Genomic DNA, 18,098 nt, shown 5'->3' with positions numbered 1-18,098 from the left:
CTGCATTTTGACCTCTAATCTCCTCAAGACTTTGGTTCGTGTATAATCTTAAAATGACAGTAAATTTCCCATTTAACAAAATCTGATAATTGAAAATGGCGCAGAAATTTGTCAAAAACTTAACACCCGATTTGTGAAAAATAAATAAATAAATAAATAAATAAATAGAGACCCTTTCAGCTTTTAAAAGAAGGACCACCGAAATAGGGGGGAAAAATCCAAATTTGGCAAAAATGACATGAATATGGCAAAAAACAAAATGAACTTCACAAAAAAACCTCTGAATTTTGAAAAAAAAACTACTCTGGCAAAAAATGACACAGAATGTGGCAAAAACACCAAATATGCTAAAAAATAACAATTTGGTAAAAATAACAACTAATTTGCCAAAAATAACATGATATTTGATACAAAACAGCACAAGATTTGACAAAAAATAAAGCCAAATGTGGCCATAAAATAAAACATTAATTTTCCATCAGAAGTATACCCATCATTAAGAAATTATATAATAATAATAATGTATTGTTAAAGTCTTGGAACAAGTCTTTCAATTGGATGTCCTAGTAACTTTGTGTCTGGAAAGACTTAACACATGTGAAGCATTCTCATAAGCCAAACAATAACTACCAAAACTAGACATGATTGTCTTATTGGGATTGCCGCAATCGTTCTTCGAATAAAAATATGGCATTTCAGTCATTGTCCGCTAGTTTTTATTTTCAATAACTGGTTTCAGGCTAGCTGCCCATCTTCAGATCTGTTAGATAAAGTTAAAAATATAATTAACAAGAGAGATATAGTTGCTGATAGAACTATCTTAGTTTACAAAAAGAAATTTTGGAATGTATTAATTGCCAATGTACCATATATTGCAGTTACAGAGTAACCTGTCAATACATAACTATTGGTTCGCTGTCATAACTAAAGTAATTTTTAATCTATTAAAATCTTATATCACAGTTTGGAGAAACCTGACTGGTAAAAGTAAAAAGTTCCCTCTATCTGTAAGAATTGTGCATATGTACTAAGATGTTATTTTTTCACCATACATATCAATGGCAAATATACTTTTTAATAATAAGACAATTTTTAAAGAAATAACATTTAAATAATCTTTTTTGAGTGGACCATGAACTGAAATAATTTACATTAATTTAAATTTTTTTAAAGAAACTTTATATCCTTACCCTCTCCCTTAAAACCCACATCCTTTCGTCTTTCCCTCTCCTTCCCTCTTTCCTGATGAAGCAACCGTGGGTTGCGAAAGCTTGAAATTTGTGCGTGTGTTTGTTATTGTCTCTATCAACGTACCAACACTTTCGTTTGGTAAGTTACAGAATCTTTGTTTTTAGATATATTTTTCCCACGTGGAATGTTTCCCTCTATTATATTCATATATATGTCTGCTTGTGTCTGTATATGTGCGGATGGATGTGTGTGGGCGCGCGCGCGAGCGAGAGTGTATACCTGTCCCTTTTTCCCCCTAAGGTAAGTCTTTCCGCTCCCGGGATTGGAATGACTCCTTACCCTCTGCCTTAAAACCCACATCCTTTCGTCTTTCCCTCTCCTTCCCTCTTTCCTGATGAAGCAACCGTGGGTTGCGAGAGCTTGAATTTTGTGTGTATGTTTGTGTGTCTATCAACATACCAACGCTTTCGTTTGGTAAGTTACTTCACCTTTGTTTTTAGATATATTTTTCCCACATGGAATGTTTCCCTCTATTATATACATATACTTTTGAAAATGTGCGTTTCCTCTTCTTTTTATTGATTGGTGGTGGAGAGGATTTCCCTATGTCAGAACGTATACAGCGCCACGTCAAACTTCGGCCGCGCCCAATTCACCTAGCCGCCAGTAGGCTGAGGGCCGTTCCGCTGCAGCTGATTATTACTGGAGCGTGCTGCTGCATTCAAGAGTAAGCCTAAAACATGTCTTTAAAAATCTCATAATAACTCCTGTGCATAAAATCACTTTGTTCATTAAGTAGTAGGTCTGAGTTTTTCATTTGATGAGCGTATATTTCAATCTGTTCGAGCACGTTGAGATAGAGACTTTTTGGACCTTTATGTAGGACCTACATTTGTTCATTTATTTTGCTCACTCCATGTTTACTATCCTTTACATCCGCTCTGTCTGCCCTATTCTTACAGATAGAGGGCACTTTTTACTTTTACCAGTCAGGTTTCTCCAAACTGTGATATAAGGTTTTAATAGATTAAACATTAATTTAGTTATGACAGCGAACCAATAGTTTTGTACTGACAGGTTACTCTGTAACTGCAATATATGGTACGTTGGCAATTAATACATTCCAAAATTTCTTTTTGTAAACTAAGATAGTTCTATCAGCAACTATATCTCTCTTGTTAATTATATTTTTAACTTTATCTAACAGATCCAAAGATGGGCAGCTAGCCTGAAACCAGTTATTGAAAATAAAAAATATCAATCAAGGACTGAGATGCCATATTTTTAAACAATTACTCTCCAACTCACCTTTCAACAACCATTGTCCATTTTATATGCAAGGACTTAAGGGTGTTCCTCTTGGCATTCAGGAAATACTTCAGATCATACATATCGACAGCTGTGAATCCAAAGTCAACCTCGGCCAGTTGTGGGCACCCATCAGCCAAAGGTCGCAGTGCAGGAGGGCTTTCTGTGGAATATCCTTCCAGAATCAGTACATGGAGGTTTTGCATATGTGACACTGCCTCCGAAAATTTCTCAGATACCAGCAGTCTACTGGATATCCTCAGTGTGTGTATTCTGGAGCACTTCTCTACCAAGTTCTTTAGCACCTGCAACCAAACAACAGTTCCCCTTCTACACAAGCACCTGTCTAAAAGATTTTTTTGTGTGTTCTGAAGCATACAATTAATTGCCAGCCATAAAAGTTGCACAGCAACATTACAGGTGGAGCACTCTGTAAAGGCAAGTAAGTCAGTATTAGTTGCAAATAAAAGACATGCAGCTACACCGTCCACACTCTCCAGACTGACTTCTTGTCTGGTAAGAAATGTCCAGAATTTGCTAGAAACCTGTTTTAGTCTCATCTGGTGAATATAGAGAGTTCCAACTGTGAATGTCATAGCTGCTTCCTCCCCACCCATCTTTGGTCAATGCCTGGTTACTGCACGATTTTTATTAAGTCGCCTTAAGCTTCATCATTAAATCAGTAGCAAAGGCACAACACAAGCAGCTGAAGTTCTAACATTTTCACAATTACAGCAGGCTACATATATGTGTAATGGGCCACCCCTAAACTAAAGATTGCAAAAACTGACTGGTTAAAACCAATACCAGTTTTTAGTTCTGAATAGCCCATATTTTTTGAGGTTTGTTTGGTCTTAGTTATAACAAGGTTTTTTTAATTATTAACCAGGTAAAAACTAATGTATCAGTTATACAAGCAGTGCTAAAATTTTTGTTTTTTAAATAAATCTTTTTAAAAACAAGTAACTTATTTGTAAAATATCCACTGCTTTGAAATTTTGCATTACCACAGAAAATGGGAAAAGTGATCAGTGCTATTTTAATACAAACACCAAAAGAAACAAGAAACAAACGAACACAAGACATGGGAACTGGTGTAGCATTGGTGAGACAATAAGGTAGTTGTAACCATGTGGCATGGCCTATTACAGGGCTTCCTAACATGTGGTCCGCGGACCCCTTCGTGGTCTGCCGGCTCTTTCTAGGGGGCCTGCGGCCACCTTTCACCAAATCGTGTAAAATAATAAGTAAAATTATTGAATAAAAATGTGAAAATCAAATTTATCACTGTGAAAAACATGTGTACTTTTACTTCGGGTCGTATTCCCAAGCAGCCTTTGCGGTTCCTAGGTGAGACCGCATACACAGTTTAGTGCCGGAGAATGCGGCTTCTCTGATCGACCGTTTGGCAACAATACGGGGGTCATTTGTGCGCCGGCTCATGGCACTAGATGCGCTGAAACCTTTTACGCATGTGTGGAGCGAGCTTAGTCAACCAATCACAGCGCTCGCTTGCACATGTGCAGCCCAAGGCATCATTAAGTGTTACACTTGCTTTGTCAGTGCACTACCTATTTCATAAGTCGATTTTTGACCAGATTATTACTTCTAACATGGATCGGTGGCTGAAGTCAGGATCATTGAAGAAGGGTGCAGTTGCTCCATCGCCTTCACAACAAGGGAAGTTTCCAGTTGAAATGAATGAGGAGGGAGGATGACCAAAGGAAGAACAATCACAAGAAGCTCCACTGCCGGATTTATTATGTGAAAACGCTGCAAGTACTCCAGTGGTTGCAATATCCTGTGGAAGTGGAATAACCAAGAAGCGTAAGCACAACGAAAGCTATTTAGAAATGGGCTTTATGGAGAGAAAGGAGGGTAAGGCTCAGTGTGTAATTTGTGCGTGAGTCTTTCTGAACAGTTCAATGCTTCCAGTTAAATTGCACCATCATTTTGAAGGTACTCACCTGGATTTCCAGGCTAAAGACATCGATTTTTTCGAAAGGAAGAGTGCTGAACTAGCTGCTTCTCAGTATTGCATGAAAACTCATGCAAAAACAATTAATGAAAATTCATTAAAAGCTTCTTTCTTGGTTAGTTATCAAGTGGTAAAAACAGGCAAAGCTCATACCATTGCAGAAAATCTCATAAAGCCGTGTGTTAATGATATTGTTTCTTGCATGCTAGACGAAAAGGCAGTAAAGCTTGTATCTTCGGTGCCATTATCAAACAATACTGTCAAGAGACACATTGTTGACATGTCAAGTGATGTGGAAGACACTCTTGTTTCTCGCATCCAACACAATTCATTTTCTCTGCAGATAGATGAATCCACTGATGTTGCAGGATTAGCGATTTTATTGGCTTTTGTCCGTTATGAATATTCTGGATGTTTTGAGGAGGACCTCTTGTTGTGCAGACCACTACCTGCCAACACAACTGGTGCTGAAATTCCGGCTATTGGATGATTTTTGAAGGACTAACGAGGTTTGCACACACCTATTTGCATAGGTGTGTGCACAGATGGTGCAAAAGCTATGATGGGTCCTACAGTCAGAGCAATAACAAAAATAAAAGAAAATGCCAAGAATTACAGCAGCAGTCATTGTGCTCTCCACAGAAATGCTTTAGCTACGAAACGAATCCATTCAAATCATTAACTACATAAAATCAAGGCTGTTGAAGTAAAGAGTTTTCACAATACTGTGTGAAGATATGGGAAACCTTCATCATTCCCTGCTTCTCCACACAGAAGTGAGGTGGCACTCACATGTGAATGTACTCTCTCGGTTGTACGAATTAAGATTGGAAGTCTTAGCTTTCCTTTCGGAGCATAACACCAAATTAGCAGACCTTATTAATAACGAAAATTGGCAGTGTATACTTGCCTATTTGTCAGATATTTTCTCCAAAATGAACTAAATGAATATTTCACTCCAAGGGCAAAGTGAAACAAAGGTCACTGCTATCGACAAAGTTCAAGCATTCAAGAGGAAAATCAATTTTTGGGCAGAGAGTGTCGAGGATGGGGAGGTCAAGTGTTTTCCTCTTAAGGAGTTTATGAAAAACAAAACATTGGCGCTTGGGAAGAATTTGTTTCATCAAATCCTGGAACATCTCCAAAGCTTGATGTCATTGTTGGAGCATTATTTCCCAACAGCTGAAGATGAGAAGCTGCAGAGATACGAATGGGTGGTCAACCCATTCACTGTATCCAAAAATCCGAACATTGTATCATCAAATGAATATGAGTTGTTGATAGAAATTGCCACAGACCCTACCTTGAAATCAAGTTTTGACATTGACGGTTACTCACACTTTTGAATAACAAGAAATACTACCCCCTTGTTGAAAAGGCAAAATGTGCACTTCTTCCGATTGCCACAACATACGTGTGTGAATCTGAATTATCGATCTATGCTGCCCACAAAACTAAGTACCGAAGCTGTCTAGATGCGGAACCAGACATCCGTCTCCAGTTGTCAAGAACTGAACCCAACTTTTCAAAATTGTCAGCAGAAGCACCCTCAACCATCACATTAGGATTCCATTATTTATTCCTACAGACTCATATATAGTAAAGAAGAAAGCAGTTTTCTTCGTAGATGCTCAGTGAACGTACCTGAACTATAACTCTATAGGATTTTTTTTTTCCTATCTTCTATCAGGTACAAAATAATTATTTATTGAATTCTGTTGGCATTGATATTTTTGTTACGAAAATTAAAATGATCTCTAAAGCTAATTTATTTTCTTTATAATATATTCCGTCCCCTCAGTTAAAAATATGGCCTGCCTATACTTCAATTACAATTACTTGCTATTACTCTGACACTATTGTGACAACTGGCAGCGAGCGTAAACAAATGAGGACTTTTCACGTGCCACCTTCGTAAAAGGTAAACCTCCTCTACCAGAATTGTTTCCTTTGAGAAAAAAAGTCTTACGTTCTGTGAAATGCTTTGTCTTCTTATATAGAAATGAGAGTCTGTTTGTTTTCCTAATTTGTTTACAGTTGAGGCTGACTGCTATGATATAGTGTCCAAGTAATAGTTGAAGTTGTCTGCTGTGGCTAAACTGTTGCCACGCCGCCTGCCAGTTGCCAGCTACCAACTGACAGTACACTGTTGCAACACTGCCTGCTAGCTGCTGGCTATGGGCTGACAGCTGCCGTTCAGTAGATACGTAAAAACGCAAAAATCACTAAACTTTCTGAGCTGTTTACATGGGCACGAAAATCGATTGTGGAACTGGAAAATGGCTTTATAAAACCAGATTTCCACAATCGATTTTGAAGTGTTTACCTGACCAACCAAAAGCGGAACTGGGACTTTGGCTTACGAAATCCGGTTTTGGAAACACATGTAAACTGGGTGAATGTATTCCCACACATTGCACAACAGATGTCACAATAGTCCTTTAAAGGCAATTGCTTGGCCTCTTTTCTTTCGTGATGTGTTTGTATCCCGAATCATGAGTCTGCCTCTTTTCTTCACAGCCACACGGAATGGCTGCGCAGTCTAAGGTGCCATGTCGTCGTGGATTGCGGGGCCGCTCCCGCCGGAGGTTCGAGTCCTCCCTCAGGTAGGTGTGTGTGTGTGTGTGTGTGTGTGTGTGTGTGTGTGTGTGTTTTTGTCCTTAGCGGAGGTTAAACTTAGGTTAATAGTGTGTAAGACTAGGGACTGATGATCTCAGCAGTTAAGTCCCATAGACTTTACATACATTTGAACATTTTTCTTCGGATTTCACAAAAAACCACACACACACACACACACACACACACACACACACAGCTGTTATAAAATATGCATGCTCCTTACACAACAGTAGCCAAACAGTAGAAGTGAACAAACCACAAGCGGCAGCTTGTCAAGAGCGAACGGTTTGGATGTGACATTGATTGCTCTTGGAGGAAGGCAGCTCCAACATGTGAAATGTCAGTTACCAAGTAATTTTAATCAGGCTATAGTGTGTTGAACAAAGGGAGTAAATCCACTTGTAAGTGTCTGGATACAGTGGGACTTCAAATTTGATCGTTAATTTCAAGTTGTTTTCATTCATCTCCAAACGAAAGACTATTGATACTTCGGGGGGAGGGGGGTCGTTGGGAACATGGCACTTGCATTAAGAAGCTTTCAGTTCCCATGGGTTTTGCTCTGAAACTTAAAGTTACAGTGCTCTTGACTGACTAGTGGTCCGCCATGGATTTTCGACTGAAAAAGGGGTCTGCCAGCTGAAAAGGTTGGGAAGCCCTGGCCTATTAGATTGTTCGCTTGTACACGTGACACTTGTTCCGTCTGGTCTATACAGTGGTTTCCCAGTGTCATCATCAGATGTCAGCACTACAGAATGGCACTATCTTTAGTCTGGAAGTATTTTACTAAGTTTGGTTTCAATGAAGTACAATGCTCCATTTACTTTGAAAGATTAAAAACGGGAGGAGCCACAACCAACTTGTGAAATAACATAAGGAGAAAGCATAAAACTTAACAGTTCATTTATAGTTTACAATAAAAATAGAAAGCAGCTAATCTGCTGTCTGATGTCTTCATAACATACTTTAATCTCCCTGTAGCCCTGATGGACAAATTAGCACGAGAAATAGAGTTCTGCAACCATAGTTTTTACACTTTATCACTGACTATTCGTAATGTACAAATAATAGCGTGATCCCAATTACAACTTGTTTTTGAGCAGATGTTTCAAAAAATTAGAATCAACAGAAGAACACTGGTGATTTTTTGTAGTATTACCACTTACCACTTTTTGAGAAAAGCAGATAACGGGGAGGGACTAATTTTTCTTTTACTTGCTTATTTAATTCAATATTTTGATTCTATGTATCTTGAAACAAAGGGCCTCAAAATTTTTCAGACTTTGTTCAATTTCCATGTTCATTACAGGAATAAGGCCAACAGGAATTTTAAAAAAGTAAGGGATGACGTAAACAGAAGACCAGGTTGTTTCAGCGATAATTGCTATCCCTCCTCTAAATTAAAATGGAGACCAGATGGCAAACAGATTTTTGTAATGTTTTTTATCTACAGTATGTGAAATCCAGTACACAATTATCAGCATTCCAAAGCACATCAATGCAGCTGTCAAAAATTATCAAAAAATTTGACTTTTTAAGTTTTTGAATTCACTTTAAGTTACCAAAAATTAGGACACTTTTTTGATGCAAGCTAGCATGCCAAGCACATGGCTGGAGTTCATGTCCCTACCAATTCAACTTTTAAATAAAGGAGCATGTTCTACGAGAATTTCTGTGAAACATAAAATATATAAAGATAAGAAAAAAAAAAATCTCTGGCACTCAAGATCCTTAATCGCTGCTTTGTGGCTCCTTTTGGTAACTTTTTTTTTCCTCCTCCTTTCAGCTGGAATACCTATGTAATTTAAATCTGTACTGCTATATGACTAAGTTTACCAAAATCTGGAAAGTTACCAAGTGATTTACTTTAATTTTTTACATGGTGTAAACTTTCAAATGAATAGAGAGTACATCCAGGGTAGAGTGCGGTAAATTGCTTTTCTATAATTCACACTGTGGTGGCACTGTTGATCAAATAGAGGGGAGAGCAGGCGTGGTTTAAAATGACCAATGGAAGGTTTGTACTCAATTGTTGTTCATCTGGGATAATACATTGAACACATGAGAAGCACTCACTTTGTGCTTAAGTGTGTTTCTCGAATTCCAACTCTATCATTGCAATGCAGCATGCTTTTCATTTGAGATTTGCAGTACCCCCACATGGACGTGTTCCTGGATGGCAATCAATTTTAAGTTGCGTAAATGCACTCAGAACAACAGGGAACGTGTCACCGTTATGAAGATGCCCTGGTAGAAGCGTTACAACACCACAAAATGCCTAACGAGTTAGAGTAGCAGTACTGCAATCCCTGAAATGCTCAGCTCAGAAACAAGCATTTGCTCATCGCATTTCAAGATGTTCTCTGCACTGGATTCTTCATAATGAACTGAATTTTCACCCGCATAAAATGTGAATGGTCCAGCAATTGTCAGAACGGGATTATGTAACATGAAGAACAGCTTGTGGAGACATGCTTGCAACCATACCCCGTGATGCAAATGTGTTATTTTCTGATGAGGCACAGTTTCACCTCAGTGGGTGTGTAAACAAACAGAATATGCGGTACTGGAGCAACAAGAACCCCAGGCAAATTCACCAGAGACCCCTGCACTCAGACCGTGTCACTGTGTGGTGCGCCATATCACGAATAGGCATCACTGGACCTTACTTTCCCTGGAAAATCATCATGCTGCAACTGTGAATTAGGATCGTTTCTTAACTATGCTGCAAGAGTTTTTCCAACTGGCTTTGTAGGTGATGTAATTACAGGATACCTGGTTTCAACAAGACTGTCACTGCGCACACACAGCGGGCATTACCACGAATTTTTTTGAGGCAAACGTTTCCTGGAAGACTTGTCTCTCGGATGGGGGATCTCAACCGGCCAGCACGATCATCAGACTTTGCACCATGAGACTTTTTCTTTGGGGTTACTTGAAGTCAAAGGTGTATTGTAACCGTACAAACACTCTGGAAGACCTACAGAACAATATTAAGCCTGAAACTGCAAGAATACCAGAAGACATGCTTGAAAGAGTGCATGAGAATTTTGGAAAACAACTGTGGCAGTGTGTGGATTGTGAAGTAGACATTTGCTAGATATAGTCTTTAAACAATGGGGTTAGAAACTTCCATTATTGTCCAATATGAGAAAAATAAAAATGTAAATTTCTAAGTGTTCATTATTTTTTATTTCATTCCTAAATCAGAAAATTATTGCGTTCCACCCTTTATTTTTTTTTTTAATATCTAAGGTAACTACATACACATGTAACACGTAAAGGGGAAAAATTAGCAAAACTCTCAAAAAAAGTCCTTGACCATTTTATTTCATGTTGTTACACAATATTCTACTAACATTCAGAGGAACATAGGCTATGTATTTCTTTTAAACACACACATACAGATTTTCTATTAAATCAGGCTATGAGAAAGAAATCGCTGTACTGTGAAAATGCATGGCTTCATTTTCTTCCTCACAGTCAGTTTTAACTTATATATCAGGGTATTTAAACCATTAGACAACTGTGTCTTTGACATATATTCTTTGTCTTTATACATAATTTTAAATAAAAATTGTAGACATAAGAGTGTGCCATTTTGTTTCCTACATCAGTCAGCCTCAAGAAAAAAGAAGAATGTTGTATTTGTGGATTATCAACTTATAATTATGATAATACTATGGAATCTGAATCATCCAAAACTTTGTAGTCTTACCCATTCACACATTAAAACTGTGAGAAATATTGTCACTAAAGCTACTATCCTCACAGATCCAGCAGCTGGTGAGATCTCTCCAATAATCCTTATGTTAATGATTCCAGCAGATTTACCCATTCATTTTCAGTGACTTCTTTTCCCGATTGAGTTATCGTTTGCAAAAACAGTACATGAGGCTCAAAGTCCGAGAGGGGGGGGAAGAGGAGATGGACAGAGAGGGGGAGGAGGAGATGGACAGAGAGTGTAGGGAGGTATTGGACAAAGGGAGGGCGGAAGACCTGGTGTTGAACACAGAGCTGGGGGAAGAGAGGTGGACATAGACAAAGAGAGAGGAGAAGAGAGGAGGGGGTGGACATGGAAAGAGAGAAGAGTGGGAAGAAGATTAAGATATATAAGCAATCCTTATACATATTTAGCAATTGCAAAGCATTGCAAGGTTTGCTACAACAAAATCGATGCTATTTAACTCATATCTAATTGTAATTTTTATGATAATATTATGAGAAGGAAAGTTGCTACTCACCATATAGAAGAGATGCTGAGTCACATACAGACACAACAAAAAGACTCTCACAATTAAAGCTTTCAGCCATTGGACTTCGTCCACAATAGACACACATAAGCACATGCATGCACCACGCACGCACACAAGACTGCAGTCTCAGGCAAATGAAACCACATTGCAAGCAGCAGCACCAGTGCATGATGGGAGTGGCAACTAGGTGGGGGTAAGGAGGTGACTGGGGTGGGGAGGGATAATATGGTGGGGGTGACGGACAGTGAAGTAGAGGGCAGGGTAGAGATGGGAGAGGGCAGGGGGAAATAGCGGAAAAGAAGAGAAATAAAAAGAATGGGTGTGGTGGTGGACAGCTGTGTAGTGCTGGAATGAGAACAGGGAAGGGGCTGGATGAGTTAGGACAGTGGCTAAAGAAGGTTGAGGCCAGGAGGGTTACAGGAATGTAGGATGCATTGCAGGAAAAGTTCCCACCTGCACAATTCAGAAAAGCTGGTGTTGGTGGGAAGGATCCATATGGTCCAGGCTGTGAAGCAGTTCTGAAATGAAGGATGTCATGTCTGGCACCATGTTCAGCAACAGAGTTGTCCACTTGTTTCTTGGCCACCATTTATTAGTGGCCATTCATGTGGACAGACAGCTTGTTGGTTGTCATGCCTATATAGAATGTAGCACAGTGGTTGCAGCTTAGTTTGTAGACAACATTAATGTTTTCATTGGTAGCACTGATGGGATAGGTGATGTTAGTGACCAGACTGGAGTAGGTGGTGGTGGTGGTGGTGGTGGTGGTGGTGGCGGCGGCGGCGGCAGTGGCGGCAGGAGCATGTGTGGGACAAGTCTTGCAACTAGATCTATTACAGGGGTGTGAGCCATGGGGTAAGGGATTGGGAGCAGGGGTTGTGTAAGGATGGGCGGGTATGTTGTGTAGGTTCAGTGGATGGCAGATTACCACTGTGGGAGGGGTGGGAAGGATAGTGGCCAGGACATTTCTCATTTCATTTCAGGGCATGACGAGAGGTAGTCAAAACCCTGGTGGAGAATGTAATTCAGTTGCTCCAGTCCTGGGTGATATTGAGTTACAAGGGGAATGCTTCTTTGTTGCTGGATGGTGGGACTTTAGGAGGTGGTGGGAGACTGGAAAAATAAGGCGCAGGAGATTTGTTTTTGTACAAGGTTGGGCAGATAATTATGGTTTATGAAAAACTGATGTCTCCTTATTTCTAGTTGCATATTACATGCTAAGTTCCAGTTTTCATTCAAACTATACGTTCTAAATTACTGATCTTTTTAAAATATTGTTAAAGATCCTTTAAATTAAAAAAAAAAAAAAAAAAAGAGAGACCGCATGAACTGCATTCATTGTTTTAATACCCAAGACATGATCTCACTTGAGCCAGAGTGATAAGCATAATTAAACTCTGAAAACAATAACTTCCATCACAGTGAGCACACCATACAAATGCATTTCCCCTCAACTCATTTGCAATTTTCATAAAAACTACAGATGTGGTAATTGGCATATATTTCATTATTTTATATTTAAATCATTGATTCGAAAAACTGAGGCAGTGGGGGGAGGGGGGGAGCGGTATTACCTGACTAGAAGCAGTAATTATCAGTCTTGCGCAGTCCCAACTTGTCCCCCCCCCCCCATCTTTATGTACTTTATACCTCACGAAAATGCTCCATGGAATATGCACCATTGATTAAATATTCTCATCAGCTGGGAATTGAATCCTTGCTGCCTGCAGACAGGCATTCTACCACAAAGCTATTTGGTCCATCGAAAAATTGTCCTCCTTTTTGGGAAATTAAAGACACTCAGAAAACTTCAAATGCAATTTTCACGCGAATTTTTGAGAGTTGCTTCAAACTGCTTTGGGAAATTAGTATTAGAGTTCTGGACTTAATGCATCAAAAATATAAAAAACTACAAAAATGCGGTTGCCACATGGTCTCTCTGTCAATTTTACAAAATCTGCAACACAATAACCAGTTTGAGCATAATGAAACACACAGGTGTTTGCTGTTTAATCTACAATCTTTTTTATTAGTTTGCAGCCTCATAATGCCCAAGAACAATTTAACAACAATGAATTTCAGCAGTGAGAAATTCCTCCAACATACTAAGGAGCTGATCTGGTGGTCCACAATATACAGCTTCATAAAGAAGTGAAATAAATCGTAGATTGGGTTGATCATGGGTAACATGTTTATGCGATTGTTTACAAAACTGGTCCTACACTATACCTAAAATGTGACGTCACATATGTAGAAAAACTAGAGGAGGAAACCTGAATGTGAAATTATGCTGTATTATTTCCTTGTCAATCTCGTTTTTCGGAGTTTGGCACATAATTTGAGGCACAATTTTCCGTCTACTGTTGTGTCTTCTACTGTCATAAGTGCAGCGGCTACTACGGACGAGGGGCTTTACTCCTCTGAGGACAGACAATTTTAAAACAAAAAATGTTAAAAATTTACACATAGATACTCTTAAGTATTCCGTCTTGAAGTCAATAATTACTGGAGAATTTACACACTTATATCCAAAGCCTCTCAACATACCTTGTAGAACTATGAATTTTTGTTTCATTGACAAAAAGGTGAATGTGTAATACTGAGGCTATTGATAAATATACAGGGCGAGTCAAAAAGGGCTTTACCACTTTGGAATGATATAGAAATTTATTGAGATAACTTACAGAACTGATAGATTTGTTACTTTGTAACAAACGACTTAGAGTTTGATTCACGTAGTGCATTAGTACCCCGTTCCACCAACAGGAGCGACAGCATGGTGCACATTTAAAATGGCTACTTTCACTGGTGTGGAGTATGCTCATTGTGTGTTTTGGTTTCATGGATTCTGCAACAACTGTTCAACATAAATTTGGCACCAAATATGCTAAATAACCTCCAAATAGGCCTACAATGTATTCTTGTCACAAGAACTTTATTGAGATGGGTTGTTTACTGGAAATGATAAATCATCAGGTCACCTGCGTGTTGTTGATTATGTTAAACAGGTTAGGGAGAGCTACACCAGTCCAAAAAAATCAATGGGACGTGCATTTTGTGAGACTGGAATTCCACAAAAGACTGGTGAACACTGCATAGACATTTACACTTGAAACCGCACAGATTCACAATGGCACAGCGCATTGGTGATGCAGATAAGGTTGCTCGTGAAGAATTCTCTGCAGAATTGCTGCAATGGATAGAGAATGACAAGACATTCCTGAACACAATAATTTTCAGTGATGACTCAACATTTCGTATCATTGACATGGTGAACACCCACAACTGCAGAATATGGGGCAACGAAAATCCAGATGAAACCCTGGAACATGTTCATGAAAACCCCACAGTCAATGTGTTTTGTGCCCTTAGCAAGTAGAAAGTGTACAAACTGCCAGTGGTATTGTGAATCTGAATATGTTAGAAAACTTTTTAATTCCACAGATCAATGAAGATGACTCAGATGGGGTAGTTTACTATCAGCAAGACAGTGCACCACCTCATTTCCTCCCAGAAGTTTTGAGGTTTCCCCAATAATCACTTCCCAGGTCAGTGGATTGGCCATGAAGGACCAACCACATCATGCCTGACTTGACACCACTAGATTTCTTTCTCTGGTGTTTCATTAACAACCATATGTATGTTCCTTCCCTACCAAAAATCAGATCTATGCTAACATTGCACAAGTTATGCTCAATATGTTGCAATGAGTGTGGGATGAAATTGATTACTGGCATGATGTTTGTTGCATCACAAATGGTAGTCACATCAAATCAAAATGACACTTGACACTTAACTGAAATGTGAGGTTATTTTCTACAAAATAACATACGAGGTGCGGCTAGAAAAAAACCGGACTGATGCTGGAAAAAACATTTATTTACAATTATTTACAATTTCATGTTACCTCCTTCAATGTACTCTCCTCCTCGGTCTCTACACCGCTCCATACGAATTTTCCACTGTTCATAGCAATGCTGCAGATCATTTTCGGTAAGTCCATACATTACTTCCGTCGCTTTTTCTTTTACTGCTTCAACAGTCTCAAATCTAGTTCCTTTCAAAGCTGACTTGACTTTAGGGAAAAGAAAAAAGTCACAGGGGGCCAAATCAGGTGAGTAGGGTGGATGATCTAAGATGGGAATGTTGTGTTTTGCCAAAAACGTCTTCACTGACAACGCACTGTGAGCTGGGGCATTGTCTTGGTGAAGGATCCATGACTTTTTTCTCCACAAATCATTCAGTTTTCTCCGTACTCGCTCACGTAGGGTAGCCAGGACGCTAATGTAGTAATGCTGATTCACCGTTTGTCCCTCTGATACCCAATCAATGTGCACAATCCCTTTGATGTCAAAAAAAAAAAAACAATCATCATTGCCTTGAATTTCGATTTTGACATTCGTGCTTTTTTTTGTCGTGGAGAACCAGGAGTTTTCCAATGCATCGATTGGCGTTTAGTTTCGGGATCGTAAGTAAAAAAACACGATTCATCGCAAGTAATAACATTTTGTAAGAAAGTGGGATCACTTTCAATGTTTTCCAGGATGTCAGAACAAATCATTCTTCGGCGTTCCTTCTGTTCAATTGTGAGACACTTTGGAACCATTTTTGAACACACTTTGTTCATGTTGAAACTTTCATGAAGAATCTGCCTAACACTTTCCTTGTCAACTCCTGTTAACTCAGACACTGCTCTGATTGTTAAACGGCGATCTTGTCGAACAAGTTTACCAATTTTTTCAATGTTTGCATCAGTTTTGCTGACAATGGTCTGCCAGTGCGAGTGTCATCACTGGTGTCTTCGCGGCCATCTTTAAATCATTTAAACCACTCAAACACTTGTGTTCGCGATAAACAATCATCGCCGTACACTTGTTGTAACATTACAAACGTTTCACTTGCAGATTTTCCTAGTTTGAAACAAAATTCGATGTTAACACGCTGTTCTTTCTGTACACTCAACATTTTCCGACGCACAGACAAAACGTCAACTACTTAAAACAGACGCCACGGGCAGACTGAGTGCAGGAGGCAGATGAAACTCTAGCAGTAGGCGGAGCGAGAGTCACGTGACAGGCCACGCGACTTTCAGCCTTATTGCATTCGTTTTATTGTTTCACCAGTACTAGTCCGGTTTTTTTCTAGCCACACCTCGTATCTCTAAATCAGTAAGTTATCTCAATAAATTTCCATGTCACTCCAAAGTTGTGCAGTCATTTTGACTAACTTTGCATTTTTTTAAACTGTCAATGATGTGAGCAAGGGAGATAACAGAGAAATGGTATACAGTGCATACCTGGTGACACAAGGCTCTTGGTTGCATATTATAAACAATTTTGAACAATGGTCATTTCTTGCGACAGAAAGTGAGAGCAAAGCTATTAAGTTCAAACTTGGTGGAGAAGATAGAAATAATGTCAGTCTTGGGCTTCGTGCAAAATCAAACTGACCAGGGAAACATTCTCCTGTCATTCCTAGTTGGTTGTTGGAGTTAAGGGACCAAACAGAGGAGTGTGCCTCCAAGAGCCAACTAGATTGACAACCCAGAAGCTTGCATATCAGCACATTCTCTGAAGTCAACCGCCAAAGAAGGGTCAAGATTGAAGAAGGGCTCTCTTTTAAATGGATACCGTTGAAGACGAGAAGTGTCATTAAGGATGACCCCCTGTTTCTGGCACCAAATCTGCGTACTGTTGATCTCACTGTTGCCACAGCAATCCACATTGCAGTATGAGGGTAAAGTCTCTGTGCACAGCTCTGATTTCTATTACACTTGTTGGATTTATGTTTGTTTTTATCATTAAAGCTTTTGCATTTGGGGGAGTAACAATTAAAGTTCAGCAAGAAGAAATAAAATTGTTGAGGTTTGTCGATGACATTGTAATTCTGTCAGAGACAGCAAAGGACTTCACAGAGCAGCTGAATGGAATGGACCGTGTCTTGAAAGGAGGATATAAGAAGAACATTATCAAAAGCAAAACAAGAACAATGGAATGTAGTCTAATTAAAATAGATGGTGCTGAGGAAACTGCACCAGGATGTGAGGCACTGAAAGTAGTAGATGAGTTTTACTATCTGACAGCAAAATAAACTGATGGTGGCCGAAGTAGAGAGGAATTAAAATGCAGACTGGCAATGAGAAGACATTTGATATCATCAAATACAGACTTACATGTTCTAAAGTCTTTTCTGAAGGTATCTGGAGTGTAGCCACGTATGGAAGTGGAACAGGGATAGTAAACAGTTTATACAAGAAGAGAATAGACAGTTGAAATGTGGTGCTGCAGGAGAGTGCTGAAGATCAGACGGTCAGATCAAGTAACTAATGAGGAGGGTCTGAGCAGAATTGGGGAGAAAAGAAATTTGTGGCACAACTTGACTAAAAGAAGGGGCCAGTTGATACGAGGTAAAAAATCACAGAGGGAGACCAAGAAATGAATACAGCAGTAAGCAGATTCAGAAGGATGTAGGTTGAACTTGAAGATGAAGAAGCTTGAGTAGCATGGAGAGCTACATCAAACCAGTCTTTGGACTGAAGACCACCACAACAACAACAGCTTGTGCATTGAGGATATATGCAGTTTTTATCTGGATTCTTGAGTTTAGAAAATATTTTGAACACCAAGTCTAAATTATTAAAATATGTGTGTTGCTGCTGACACACCTCCCCCTCCCCCTCCCCACCCACCAAACATCTCTGGAATTAATCCACAATCACAATATTACTGTTAAACCCTGTGAGCAAAATT

At 39.2% G+C, this 18,098-nt stretch overlaps 1 protein-coding gene across 1 annotated transcript in view; it reads right to left on the bottom strand.

Annotated features, from left to right (window-relative positions):
• Window positions 1-18,098, bottom strand: part of LOC124719076 — a 90,102-nt gene that overhangs the window by 37,163 nt on the left and 34,841 nt on the right. Inside the window, exon 4 of the mRNA XM_047244757.1 lies at window positions 2,500-2,804. Within this exon, the coding sequence (XP_047100713.1) occupies window positions 2,500-2,804 (305 nt within the window). The remainder of the gene's footprint in view (window positions 1-2,499; window positions 2,805-18,098) is intronic.

Source organism: Schistocerca piceifrons, chromosome 10 (assembly GCF_021461385.2).
Source record: "Schistocerca piceifrons isolate TAMUIC-IGC-003096 chromosome 10, iqSchPice1.1, whole genome shotgun sequence".
Lineage (NCBI taxonomy): Eukaryota > Metazoa > Arthropoda > Insecta > Orthoptera > Acrididae > Schistocerca > Schistocerca piceifrons.
Note: the sequence above shows the minus strand (reverse complement) of the source record. Positions and strands in the feature narration are given on the sequence as shown.